Here is a 15,000-nt window from a genome sequence, read left to right on the forward strand (position 1 = left end):
GCGGCTCAGAATCTCTTCTCCAACGATGGCCGCAGCAGATTGCATGGCCTCTACATCTCCAACAGCGGATAGCTTGTCAAGCCATCGGGCTACTGCGATGCCTCTGTTGGCTAATGATGCTGGTGTCGTTAGCTTGTGTAGCCCGTGTCAAAACACCACCGGCGTTGTCCACGGCTGACAGCGTCCCTCAGCGTCCAGATGGTCTACAACTTCCTCCTCGCACCTCTATACACTTTAACCGCGATGTTCAATGCCCTCCTGAAATTCTCATTGTTGGTGATTCGATTGTCAGAGATCTGATTATTTCCTAGTGCTATCACGTACTGTATCCCGGGAGGAAGGGTTGTTGACATCTCTCATCTCATTCCGTCCCCTATTGAACAGACATTCTTCCGTAAACACTGTCATTGCTCACGTGGGGACAAATGACGTCATGGCCCGGAACTCTGTGAAGCTACAGAATGAGCTGGAGACGTTATGTCTCACTGTTGAAAGCCTCGGGAAACGCTGCATAATGTCAGGCCCTATCCCACTTAGCTCCAGTAATTCAGAGCGTTTTCAGCAGATTGCATAGTCTCCATACCTGGTTGAAACAATTCTGCAATCTAGCTGGTCATGATTTTATTGCTAATTTTGATATATTCTGGACCAAAATCATTTTTATATAGATCTGATGGGGTGCATCCAAACAAACTGGGCCTACTAGAGCTAACCACCAACTTTATTCAGTTTCATTGCTTTCAGCACACCTTGACATTCAACACAGCATGACCCAATCCAGTTCACAAACACACCCAGCTCTACTATGGGTCCTGCTGATAATTGCAGCTCTCCCTCTCCTGCTGTATCACTTGGGGATCAAACTACACAGGCAATAAGTAGCCCCTCTCATCACCTACAGATGGCCCTTCTTAATGTCAGATCACTTCGTTTCTGCTGCTGCTTGCTCACCCTCCCATTCAAATACCTCCTCTGGCCAGCAGATGGCTCCTCGGAAATGTCAAAGCCTGCCCATCTGCAATGATATCTCCCTGCCAGAGACTGTCCTTCCTATTTCTTCTCCTGATATCCCTCTCAATAATGGACTAAGCCCTGAAGTCATGAATGCTACATGTCCATTGGAGTCTACCCCTGACGTTTGTTCGCTTGGACAATCCATGTGTTTTTAAGGACAGAAAAGGCATTGGGTTAATCCACCTCAATATCAGAAGTATATTGCAACGAGATAAAATGGACCACCTAAATATTTTAATTGCTCAAACTAACACTGATATCTTGGTTTTATCAGAAACTTGGCTGAAGAGTGAAATTGATGACTCTGAAGTCAACCTTTCAGGCTACAATTTATTAGAATTGACAGGGTTGGAGGGGTGGGGGTGTGGCTATTTACGTGAAGTCACATTTTTCTGTCACATTTCTGTATTCCTTAAGTGAACCTAAATCCTTTGAATTTATTGCACTCAAGGTTCATTATGGCACCAATAACAACTCCTTCATAATAGTTGGGATCTATAGACCCCCGTCAGCTGATTCTAAATCCAAGATCAGCTGGCAGAATTGATATCTAGATTCACTGACTCAGAAGTTCTAGTTCTTGGGGATTTTAATATTGACTGGCTAACTGATGCCTCCAAACATCTTAGAGATGTTTTCTCGAGTCTATTTTTGGATCAACTTATTAATGATCCAACAAGACCAAACTCTAAGAACCTTAGCAAATCATCTCTTATTGATCTACTTTTTACAAATAAGATGAACAAAATTAGCGCAAGTGGTGTTTTTGATTTAGGGGTCAGCGACCACTGTCCCATTGCCTGTATTAGGCACAGCACTCTAACCAAAGCACTGCCTCACATTTTGGTTAAAAGAACTATGAAACATTTTAATGAGCAAGCTTTTTTAAATGATCTCTATGAAAGTGACATTCATCTAACAACTGAAATTCCTGATGCTGACTTGGCTCTACAGTTTTTCTCAAACTCATTTATTTGCATTGTTGACAAACATGCACCTTTTAAAAAGATAAGAGTAAAAAGTAGAACAAAACCCATGGTTCACCCCTGAACTCTCCTCTCTTTTTCAGTCAAGAAATAAGGCTTGGTCATTAGCAAGGAGGAGCAAGGATGCCTCCGACTGGACAAGTTTCAGGAAAATCAGGAACAGATGTACATTATCTGTAAGAAAGGCTAAATCTGACTATTACTTTTAACCTTGTCTCTAGTTCGTACTCAGATCCTGCAAAATTCTGGAAGGCTGTAAATTACAAAAACAATAAATCTGTTTACACCTATGCCTTCTTCAATTAAGTTTGATGATTGTCTACTACAAGACAAATCAGTACATTTGCAGGTGCTCTTAATAAAAATTTTTTCTTTAGCCAGTCAAAGTTTTGACAATAGCAATAATCATTCCTTTATGCCTAGGGCTGGACATGATATGCGTATCAGAGACAATGTCAGAGACGATGATCTGGAATTCAGGCTTCATCCTGTGTCTAAGCATACAGTGCTATCTGCTTTATTTTAGCAATTGATAGTCGCAAATCCACTGGAGAAGACCAGCTAGATCCCCTTTTTCTTCGCACTGCGGCATATATAATAGCAGAGCCATTATTGCACATTTTCAATTTTTCTATTTCCACTGGAGTTGTCCCTACACTATGGAAATTTGCACACATTACCCCGTTGCACAAGGGGGTGATAAGACTGACCCTAACAACTATCGACCAATATCCAAGCTACCGTGTCTCTCAAAAATACTAGAGAAGTTGGTAAATGATCAGCTCAAAGAATTTCTAAATACCAATAATATTTTGAGCCCTCTCCAATCAGGCTTTAGGCCTAAACATAGTACAGTTACTGCTGCTACTAAAGTAATGGATGATATTATCACTTCTCTTGACAAGAAAAAACATTGTGCTGCCATCTTTGTGGACTTATCCAAAGCATTTGACACCGTGGACCATTCTCTGCTTCTACAAATTCTGCCTGGTATTGGTTTTAATGCAAGTGCCTGTAAATGGGTTCCAGAGGCTACCTTTCAAACAGACACCATACTGTAAAATTGGGTAATACTCAATCTGACCCCCTGCTAATAACCAAGGGGGTCCCACAAGGTTTCAGTATTAGGTCCGGTACTCTTCACCATGTACATAAATAGCATACTTTCTCTCCTTTCCAACTGCTCTATTCATCTATATGCAGATGATACAATTTTGTATTGTGTTGCGGATTCTGTACAGCTAGCCTTGGAGAAATTGCAGCAGTCTTTTTAAATCCTACAAAATGCCTTCATTAGTCTTAAGCTTCTACTTAATGTAAGCAAGACTAAATGTATGGTCCTTTACTCGATCTAAGCATGGCATGAAAAATGATTTTAATATATCTACTTTAGATGGGGTCTGTTATTGAGAGAGTATCACATTATAAGTACCTGGGAATCTGGCTAGATGACAAGTTCACATTCAAGAAACATACTGACTGTCTTTGTCACTACGCTCAGACAAAAGCTATCTTTCCTGCACAGAAATAAATATCACTTTCCTGTTTTCTGCAGAAAAAAGTTAATTGAAGCTACTTTTCTGTCTTCCCTTGACTATGGTGATATTATTTACAGACATGCACCACTCTCTAATCTGAAGGCACTTGACACTGTCTATCATTCAGCTCTTCGTTTTATTACTGGGGATCCATATAGTACACATCATTGCCTGTTATATGATAAAGTTGGGTGGGCTCCACTTTCTCACAGAAGGGACATGCATTATTTTATTTTTATTTATAAGGCCCTCACTGGCAAACTCCCATTTTATATTTCATCTCTTTTAGTTTGGCACTCCAACCCATACCAAACCCGCAGCAGCAATTTTTTACTGGAGGTCCCTTATGCCCGCACAGAACTGGGTAAAACAGCTTTTAGTGTCTGTGGACCTTCAGTTTGGAATAACTTACAACTAAGGATGGGTCTTCAAGCCTTTGTGCCATTAGAACATTTTAAAGTTACACTGGGAAGTTTTTTATCACATACTTGCACTTGTTTTAACTCATAAGTTTTAATTCATAGTTTGTCTTAATTCTTATCTCTTATATGATTTATGGTGTATTGTGTATGTTCGTTGTTTATATATGATTTTATATGTGCAATTGTTTGTTTTACTCGACATCATTGTAAATGAGGGCTGGGCCCTCAATGATTCTTCGAGTTTAAAAATAAATGAAAATAAACATACATATTGAATATGCGTACACGCACAGTTGTGCACTCACACGCATACACACGCGCAGTCACGCACACACACACACACACACACACACACACACACACACACACACACACACACACACACACACACACACACACACACACACACACACACACACACACACACACACACACACACACACACACACACACACACACACACACACCCCTCCTCATAAGTCAGAGACATCATCAATTTTGACCTCTGCGTTGATTGGCCTTGCCCAGATGCTTGTTTTTGTGTCTGTGATAGCATGGTGGGCCACACTGCTGTCTTTGTGGTTGCTTAGCTGCCGCGGTTGCAGTTCATCTTGGAGGACAGGACTCCGCTCTACCGTTTCTAGAATCAGAAGCCGCAGTCATGGCTTCCTCGTTCAGCAGAAGACAGAGGGGAGGAAAAAGAAACACACTCCTGCCACTAATTACCTTAAACAACATGTAAAATTAAACCATTGTGCTCCGCCAAAGGTCAGAATCCGGAAGGCTGCGGTTTTCCTAAGAGCCTAGGATGTTGGTCATGATGGAAGAATCTCTTTTCTCTCTTTCTCTTTCTCTCTCTTCTCTCTCTCGCTCTCGTTCTCTTTTATCTCTCTCTTTCGCTCTTTCTCTCTCAAACTCCCTTTCCTAAAGAGACAAAAAGGAAACAACGTACAAGGATTTTCCATATGCATACACTTTGTGCCTGTCTTTTTTAGAGTAGAATAATCATTAAACTGTGACCACAATAGCATCCCCAGTTATTTTCCTCAACCCCTTTGTGTTAAGAGGAGATTGTTGTGACGGTATCATCCGTTTGTTTGTCTTCCTACTCTGGTGATATTTCCCACCGTCGTCTACTACCATTATTACCACTGCCCTGACCTTGCTGACTCCTCTAAAGTGACTGCAAGAGCAAAGTTGTTCCGCATGTTAAGGTTTTCGGCTTTGTCATCTGTTATGTGCTGTTGTTTTGTGTTTGAACTTGAAGCTGGGAAGCCCAAAAAGATGCTTGTGAGGCACTTTTCAAAAATTAGTTACAAAGCGCTGTACTGTACTGTACTATATCAATAGCAAACAAATTGTACAGTAGGCGTACAGGAGTACATCAGTCATCTGAGGTTTTGTGAAACAATTTATGAAGAGCAAAGCAACCAAGGATATCGAAATTATTTTTCAATCATTTGTAGGTGTATGTAATGGATTCAAATGTATTTATATAAAATGTTTATGTAATGTATATGATAGTGATGGTGAAACTTAATTTTCTGTAGGGTATATTGTGTATGTGATATGTGTCATGTCATTTATACTTATACTGTACATTGATTTAGAGGTGGGAGCTCTGCTACTAAACGTTATGTGTGTTGTGTTGTGAGGCGGACATGCAGGCTTGGCCCTGTGAGAGCAGGAGGAAGTGAGGGGAGGAGCAGCCTTAGGGTATGACAGGTTTTAATAAAACAGTTAAGTAGTGAGATTTAACTAATACGGTTGAAATTGGTATTCAATCATGTAAATATGTGGTACAAGTTGTGTATACATATGCAATATTATCATGATGTAAACTCTTGTAATAAATGTGAGCTGTGTTGTGTTTGTGAGGCGGGGATGCAGGCATGGCCCCTGTGAGAGCAGCAGGAGGTGGGTGAAGTGGAGGTGAGGAGCATCCTGAGGGTGGGGCCATGCTGTGAGCACCTCCTCCGGGATATCCTCCACCCACCACCACCACCACCCCCTCCGTATACTCCTCCTGCACCCGCTGCCTGCTCCACAGCCCCGGACCCTCAGGGGCCTGCCTCTCCCCTGCAAGGGCCCGCATGCACTGGCTGGCTGGCTGGCTGGCTGGCTCGGGTCATGCTGGTCTGGATAGAGCTCGGGGCAGATGTTTGGTGAAGGTGTTAATTATAGCACATGCGCTGTCACTCCCCGCCCATGAAGATGCCGGGAGAAACATCTCTGTTAAACCAGCCAGCCAGCCACACCGTTGGCAATTACACCCCATTGCTCAGCGAGTGGGATTTAATAAGGGAATTTTGCTGATATTTCCCTCACAACTTCATATTATCTGGCAGTGGAATTGGCGGATGAGATGGCGACCTTACTGCAAGACCTGCTCTGCTACCACTGCACAGGGACAGATTCCAGCTCTCTGCACTATTTTAGAACCAAATTAACGCCGACAGAACTGATCATAACTTCCTCCATGCGCCATAGTAACAGGCTGCAGGGGAATGATATTGGTCATTTTTTTCCTGCGAGCCCCCACTCTGTCCTTACCGCGAAGGCCGTGCAAATGTTCTGCTAACGCTACAACAATCAATATTAGCGATATAACGACTCGGTGGTAAAAACAGTTCTTGGACGTAGACAAGAGAATTTAATGGAGGTCCACAGAGGCTAACATCTGTTTATGTTCCTTTCCCATTCAAATGTTTTTTTTCTTTTCTTATTTCTTTTTTTTCCTAGGAATCGATAGATAATTTGACTACCCGTGTGTTGAAATAAGAGTGTATCTGAAACAGTCATTTCTGTCCCACTCCAAATATTGACTGGCTTTGTAATCTGACTTGGAGCAGTCAGGAAATCCAATTACCCGGCACGCTGCCAAACGGCATAGTCTATTGTCTTGTCCTCGCGAGTATATGGGGAGACAGACAGAACTTGGGCCTGAACTCTGTGCAGTCCTGCTGTAGCAGCATGATCTCCTTGTTGCTATAGCCTACAGAATTTTGGGGCAGATCGGACAGACACGTCTATTAGGCAAATAGCGGACAAATAATTACGCAACACTCACGGACAATATCTGAATCTGCGCCGCGGTGTTCTCTGTAACCACTTCTGAAGCACATCTGCTGAGACACTTACTGTCTTTTAGCTCTGTTGCCCTTTCTGCACATGCAGCACCAAAAACAGTGCTGTGAAACAAAGGCTCGTCTTCACCATTGTTTAGTCTGGTTCGAGTTGGTCTTGCTTGTTTGTTCTGCCTTGTGAGAGTTACTGGAAAAAAAATAGAATGAAAAAAAAACAAGTGGGGAAATGTGGTAGTTGTCAGGGAGGCTTCATAAATAAAGGATGGAGGACGGAGGAGCACTGCTGGAGGAACTGAGGGCCTGTCAGCCACCTCTGCTGGTGTCACTCACACAGGCTGAGAAGGAGAGAGAGAGAGAGAGAGAGAGAGAGAGAGAGAGAGAGAGAGAGAGAGAGAGAGAGAGAGAGAGAGAGGCATAGAGATAGAGAGAGAGAAAGATGGAGAAAAGCATAGACGTAGATAGAAAAAGAGACAGTATGGGAGAGAAAGAATGAAAGAGAGAGAGAGAGATAGAGAGAGGAGAGCTAGAGATGGTGCACAGAGCCCGAGGGCCTCTGCCTCTGCCTCTATGTCCCATTCTGAGCTGCAGATAAAGTATGGTCTTGGTTTGCCCCAGCGTTTAGCCTGCACCACACCTCCTGCTGGAGACCACTGGCTGTCGTGCGGCTGCTGATGCTGCTGCTGGAATGAACTGAACTGGGGCAAAGTGTGGAAAAGTGAAAAGGTTTTTCCTGACAGAAAAGTAGAGATGAATGCGGAAGCAAAATACAACAAGGGTTGAAATGGGGTAGAAGACGGCTGTTCTAAAGCTCTTCCTGGGTGGGTGTGCTCCCATTTTGTTCTCTGTCTGTGTCTGTCTGTCTTTGTCTGTCTGTCTGTCTGTCTGTCAGTTTCTCTCTCTCTCTCTCTCTCTCTCTCTCTCTCTCTCTCTCTCTCTCTCTCTCTCTCTCTCTCTCTCTCTCTCTCTCTCTCTCTCTCTGTCTCCCCCATCTCTCTCTCCTCCTCCTCATCCTTCCTCCTCTTCTCTGTCAAATGCATCTCATGACCAGATGCCTCTCATGACAGGTGACAAAAATCATGAAGGTCATGTCACCATTGAAACACTAAACGTGCCCCCACACATTCCCATTCCCCTTACTCTCACTCCCCCGCTCCTATTTTTTTCCAACCACCTCCACTATGCCCAACCTTGACTCTGGCAAAAAAAGAAAGAAAGAAAAATAAAAGAAAAAAAGAAACATTCTATAGCTGTTGTGTTTGCTTATGCTGTTTGTTCGGCAGCAGCGGGTTTTTGAAGCCGCCGATTGTTCTGGCTGCCAGGCGAGCCCTGTGAACTTTTGTACCTGTTGTTGTTTTGTGCGCTAACGACCTTGCTAGCGCTCCGCCGCGGCTGCTGCTGCTGCTGCTGCTGCTGAGGTGTGTGTTCCACCTCCAGCTACGCTGCAGGAGAGCCTCACGCTCACGATCACACTTAGGGAAGTCGACGGCGAGGGGGGCAAAGGGGTCAGTCGTCCCGGAACCCAGGGCAATGCGGGGCCCAGAACTGGGTCCTCAGTACATTGAATGCATTGAGTGGGGGGTCCCTTTCGGATGCCTTTGTCTTGGGCTCGGCCTAAGCTGATCGCGGCCCTGATCACGGTAACACTCACGCTGCCATGCAGCTGCTGCTGTTAACGGGATATGCCCCTGCTCTTGCTGCTAGCTTGCCTTCTTGATTTTTGGTGTGTGCGCGTGTGAGCGTGTCTGTGTGCGTGCGTGCGTGTGTTTGTACCTCCAGTGGGTGTATTGCAGTGGAACGCGGAGCTGGTGTATCATCTGTATGTGGTGTTTCACACACAGACACGCAGGCACGCAGGCACACACAGTACAAACATACACGTGCACGAACACATGCACACGCACACACACGCACGCACGCACGCACGCACGCACGCACGCACGCACGCACGCACGCACGCACGCACGCACGCACGCACGCACGCACACACACACACACACACACACACACACACACACACACTTTTAGCTGGAGGAATGTACAAATGTTGTGAAGCTACTGTATTTTTTATTAACTGGAACATAAGCAATATGCCCCACTTCTCATGTAGTACTTCACTGATGTCTTTTTCAATTGAAAGTGTTTCACCTTAGTCAGGTGGGTCAACGGTATCACAACTATACTCAAAACACACACACACACACACACACACACACACACACACACACACACACACACACACACACACACACACACACACACACGCACACACGCACACACACACACGCACACTGTCCCACAGCAGCATACTGTACCTGGTACAATGGTATTGCCTCCGCTGATTAGCGGAACACACCCCGAATTAGCCATCAAGGGCATTGCCATCACAATGACTCTCACCAGGTGTGCTGCAGGCTGGGGTAGATGGATTTTCAGCAGAGTGGGAGGACCCAGGGGTGGGGTGGGGTGGGAAGAGGGGCGGGGCGGCGTGGGGTGGGCTTTTTCAGCAAAGCTATTAATATATCTATGTAAAGACCCGGAAGAACCTTGACGCAAAGTTACAGACAAGAGAACTGTCCCAATGACGTCCGTCTGCCGCCCGTGTACGGTAGCTGCCCCCAGGTCCTGTCTGGCCATTGTGCATCGATATCCGTACCTTTTCTTCTCCGGTGTCAGCAGCCACCAATTCCCCATTGTAATCCCCTGTTGTTGACTGTGCACAGTGGAGTGGTGTGTGTTTGTGTGCGCTTGTTTGGCTATTTGCTGGTAGCATCTCTCGCGGTGACCCCATTTACATACACACGCTCACTCATTCAGCTGTCCCCAAACCCCGCTTTTTGTCTCAGCAGGAAGCTTCCATTTACATAAGAAGCTTACAGTGTACGCCAGACATACTTTTTCACCTCCTTATTAAATGGAACAAAAAAAAAAGATGCGCGGGAAAAAAAAGCCATCTTTGGCCCAAAGTTTATAAATGCTAGCTAGCAGCATTGCCAAAGCTATTATTTATGGGGCTAGGCCGAAGTAAATAGATACTTTATTGTAGGAGTAGTAATTCACGGTTTGAAAAAAAAAATAATTTCTTTTCAATGTGCATTTTAATGGCTGTGACCCTGACCTTGTTACGCAGATGAATGCGCGCTGGCTTGAGTCATGTGTGAGTGGAAAGACAGGTCTCTTGAGCACCTGCGAAAAAAACAGATATGACCCTGTCTTCTTCCGTTTTTTTCTGAATCATCTCAAGGACTGCGTGGGAAGTTTGCTAAAGTATTTGAGACTTTTTCTTCTGGCTTCTGCACAAGAAGGAGTTCGACTGTGAGCGAGCGCCCTGGGAAATGTGACTTTGTGTGTTTGCCTCCTTTCTCTCTCTGTTTCCCTCTCGAGTTAATCAGATAGCGAGATGAAAGAAACTCGCACCAAACTTTAATATGCTAAACACTTTTTAGGTAATTACCATTAACTTCCTTTGCTCAGCAGAGGAGGTTTCAGAGCGCTGTGGCTGTGTTGCCACGTAATAAAGCACAGAGCAGGGGTGTGCAGCAGTGATATAACAAGTTTTACTGGAAGTGGCAATGTATTCTGTTGTAAGTAAGTGTTGCACTTCTAAACAAAGAGACCCTTCACTCGGAAAAGCGCCTGTCCAGGCCAATGTTAATTAGAGAAAGTTTTACTCAATGTCAACTCATAAACTTGCTGAAGATAGTAATAATGACTTTGAACTTAATCTTTCAGAAAAAACGTCGTACCACGTCCTTGGTTTTGTAAAACAAATTCATCAAGAAACTAAATTAACATGGTAAACGTTTCTAAAATATGTGATGTCTTCATGGGCTATCTGTGTTATCAGGAGATATGGTCATAAGAGATATCATATTACTCACTACCTGGGTGGTCCCTGGGACCAGCAGAGGTCAGATAGGACGTTGCTTGTCTTTATCGGCTCCATATCCTCCCCAAAGAATGGATAAATTGTGAAAGATATAAAATAATACTTTCAAATATATACTTCAACAGCAGGTTATAGAGTCTGCTGGGGAAGCCATGCTAGTGGATGGCAGCCTCATTTTGATGGAAAATGTATCCTTCATTTTTTTTTCCATTTCAAATTATTCCTGGAGCAAATTGTAGGCTAAACGGTGCATTAAGTGTATTCAAACATGTAAGTGAAAGCCATTTTAGCTGAGCGCGGGATAAATGGGTTGACAAATACATGGTTTCATTTGCATAATACGAGGTGACTGGTGAGCATATATGTGGATACAGTCATGATATGGGCTTCCCCAGTGACAGCCAAACTGTGTTAGTGATGTGTAATAATGCTGCTCAGCGCAGACTAGTATTAATTAATGCTAATTGTGTGTATGTTGCATAGGTTACATGCCAGCCATGTTTATATAGATGCTAATTGGCTGGACAAACGTGACTGCAGCCCGTGTCTGTATTCTACTTTAGACAACAAAGACGATCATTTGTAGAAAGTGGGCTGCTGTGGCAGAGCATTTATCTGCTTACAAAGCGTTTTAAGTCTCACAAGAACACTGTCCAACTCCACACTACAGTACATCTGAAATATTTAACTTTTTAAAACAAAGCTTGTGCAATTCTCAAAAGCCAATCAGAGTTAGTGTTACATTAGCTAACATTAGCTGCATTAACTGTAACATCTTTTCTCGATAACGAAAATAAAATTCAGCAAAGTGTGTGAATCTTCCAGTGTTAGTGGCAATTTGTATTTTTGCTAAGTAGACAAATCAGACTTGGGCAGAATGGGTTCATCACTGCCACATTTAAAATGCTGCTTGCCAGCAAATTTGGTGATATACCGATCCCCAAAATCCTACAGTATAGCTTGTGGAATTTTGTAGTTACCAAGTGGAGAGTGTAGTTGGCCCCAGAGCACTCTCTAAGTGTTGAATTTTTCCGGTATATTGTCGGAAGTTAATTTTGATTTTTGATACATTTGTTTCTAATGCCAATAGTATAGGGCCTAATGGTCCTTTTTGAAAATAAGAAGCGATCTTTGGTGGAATAGGTACATTTTTGTCAATAGCCATAAGTGCCGACTCTAATCAAATCTGTCCAGTTCCATCACTTAGAAAAGGTGATGGTACTACACTAAACGCTAAGGAAGAAAAATCTGCACTCACAAACTGCGTCTCATTATTTATTTATATTACCACCATGTCCAAAAAGCAAACGTGTTTCGGCTATCAAGCCTTCATCAGTGCGTGGTACTCAGAACAAAGACAGGGGTGCATCTTATCAAAGGGGAGGTGAGAGGTCACAAGCTGCAGGTGGATCACATGATAGTGGGTGGCACCCAAGGGTGCAAAAACACAGTGTAGCCTATAGACAGCAACCAAAATACACTGTCTATATCTTTAAAACAAAAGGAACAATAAAGAATGGAAAAGGAAAAGAAAAACAAGGCTGGAATTGTAGGATGCCTAAAAAAAAATAAAAAAAATTCAACAAGTTATGAAGGCAGCAGCATGTACCATCGCTGACCATAGCCAACATTAAGACTAATAAATGCAATGACATAACCAGTAACCCAACTACACTAAACGCTACACATTTGGTTATTCACATGTACCTAAAAAGAAAACCCTTCTGTGCCTGTTTTGTCTTTCTCTCTGTCTTTCTAGCAAATGGTGGAGGACCTACTGGAGGATGACGATGAAGACTTTGACAAAGATGACAAGGTAACTATTTACTGTATGTGCATGGACCACCACAATTAAACCCCAAACATTCATGCACACCCAAAAAAATAAGTAACTAGCAGACGTTCTTTGCAGCTGTACGTTCTTAACAAGTCTGTGAGGAGCATTTGTCCTGTGTGTGTGTGTGTGTGTGCGTGTGTGTGCGCGAGCGTGTGTGTGTGTGTGTGTGTGTGTGTGTGTGTGTGTGTGTGTGTGTTTTCCACGCTGATGAACACTCTTATGGGTCTCGTCTCAGTCTGCTTTGCTCATTCCCCACTGTCAGGATGGCTCTCTCCCCTCGTCTTGACATCTGAAGAGCTCTTTCATGTTTGGGATCGAGTGGGGCTGCTGCTCCCCCACACCTCAAAGTGCAGAGTAATGTCTGCTGGCTAGTGCTCTTCTTCCTCCCTCCCTCCCTCTCTCTCTCTCTCTCTCTCTCTCTCTCTCTCTCTCTCTCTCTCTCTCTCTCTCTCTCTCTCTCTCTCTCTCTCTCTCACACACACTCTCACTCTCTCTCTCTCTCTCTCTGTCTGCACCCTTTCCCTCTCCTCCTTTTCCTCTATCTCTCAAACAGTACCCCTCTGTTGCACTCTCTCTCTTTCTCTCTCTCTCTCTCTCTCTCTCTCTCTCTCTCTCTCTCTCTCTCTCTCTCTCTCTCTCTCTCTCTCTGTCTCTCTCTATCTTTCTCTGTCTCTCTCTCTCTCTCTCTCTCTCTCTCTCTCTCTCTCTCTCTCTCTCTCTCTATTCCTGTGTGTGAAGCTCCAGCCTGTCTTGCCGCCCCTGCTAGCCCCAGTGATTGAGTTGTTGCTTTCAGAATAAAGGTGAATCGCACACTCATAAATAAGGCAGCCTGCGGGCCTCGAGTGTCGAGCCTCTGATATTTCTCTGGGACTTTGAAGTGCAATTAATTGTATTCAAATGGCCATGGGGGTAATGCTCATTAGACAGGCACCGAACAGAGAGCAGAAAGGAAGAAAGAAAGGCGAGGAGAGAGAAAAAAAAGACAGAATGAAAGAAAGGCTGAATGTGTGTCTGCACATCGCTTCACAAACACCCCTTCACCCACCCACTCACCCACTCACCCACCCCTCTCCCCACCATAGACCAGAAATGTCTGCCTGAGATGTGCGAGGAGGACTGAGGTCTCGCTGGCTGTGGATGATGAAGATGTTCTGCCGTGTTGCTTTGTAGTCCTGGCAGTTTGTTTTTTTCTCTCTCCTTCGGCTGGTTGGATTCGTGGCAAGCTCTCAAAGGAGTGCAGAGTCAAGGTGGAAGCGAAGTCATTCCTGAGCGAAAAACTAACGCCCTGGGCAAAGAGGGGGGGAGTCAGGGGGTAGAGCACCAGGGACTCGGCAGAGAACCACAATACTGGAGGGGGGAAAGAGGTTGCGCTACAAATGCAATTCGGCTTCTCCCCGTTGCGATGGCATTGTTCTCTTTCAGGAACAGGTGTCTCTATCTTTTGTTCTTAATGAGGATTCAGGCGGATATTGTAGGGGGGGCGTCTCATGAAGATTTTAATCACTGGTAATTGACAGGGATATGTTACTGTTGTAGCCGTTCCGCCTTGATCTTGGCGTTAATAAAATTTAAATCGCTGCTCCCTCTGTTTGTTGTTACGTTTTCATTAGTACCACCTGGGCAAATGATTAAATGAACACCAAACGCTTTTGCCATGTTAAACTAGCCCACCCCTTAGGGAACCCCCTACCCCTTGTAACCCGGGCCGTGGTGTTGCGGGTGCTTGTTTGTTCTAGAAAGTGGACTTTAACCAAGCTTTACCTGTAGTGCAAATTTGATCCTAATCGTGTTAACTTTACAATCGCCTCAATGTCCTAGCCTCGTTTATTTTGCGTAACTCCGACAAATGAGGGCCTTTTAGCCGTTGCAAATGGAGCATTTTTACCGTGATAATTGAACGAGCAAGCAATTTTTCATAAAAAAGCAACTTGATCCCTGGAAAATTATATAGGGCCCTACCATTTTTTTTTCTCAGTTTCGTCATCCGTGTTATTGAAACCCAGCCTTGCCCTAAGCCCTGTGAATATAAAAGAGTGCGAGTTTGAGGTCAGAGGTTTAGAAAAGCAAATTCAGCTCCCTGTCCACATTGATTAAAGTTCCCACCCCGCTGGAAGGAGACGTTTGGTTCACATTCCGTGCGCTCTCCTGGTGATGACAGAACGGCAATTGGAGTTGAAGAAAATCCCCCCTCATCCCAATCTGCTCAGGGTTGATTTACCCGCTCATTCCTC

The 15,000-nt window shown here is 44.2% G+C and overlaps 1 protein-coding gene across 6 annotated transcripts in view; it reads left to right on the forward strand.

The window, feature by feature from the left end:
• The window catches only part of LOC134437752 (multiple C2 and transmembrane domain-containing protein 1-like), a 232,122-nt gene that overhangs the window by 178,811 nt on the left and 38,311 nt on the right, over nt 1-15,000 (forward strand). For all 6 annotated transcript variants that reach the window (XM_063187276.1, XM_063187278.1, XM_063187277.1 and 3 more), the window contains one exon: nt 12,692-12,748. In XM_063187276.1, the coding sequence (XP_063043346.1) occupies nt 12,692-12,748 (57 nt within the window). The remainder of the gene's footprint in view (nt 1-12,691; nt 12,749-15,000) is intronic.

Source organism: Engraulis encrasicolus, chromosome 21 (assembly GCF_034702125.1).
Source record: "Engraulis encrasicolus isolate BLACKSEA-1 chromosome 21, IST_EnEncr_1.0, whole genome shotgun sequence".
Taxonomy (NCBI): Eukaryota; Metazoa; Chordata; class Actinopteri; order Clupeiformes; family Engraulidae; genus Engraulis; species Engraulis encrasicolus.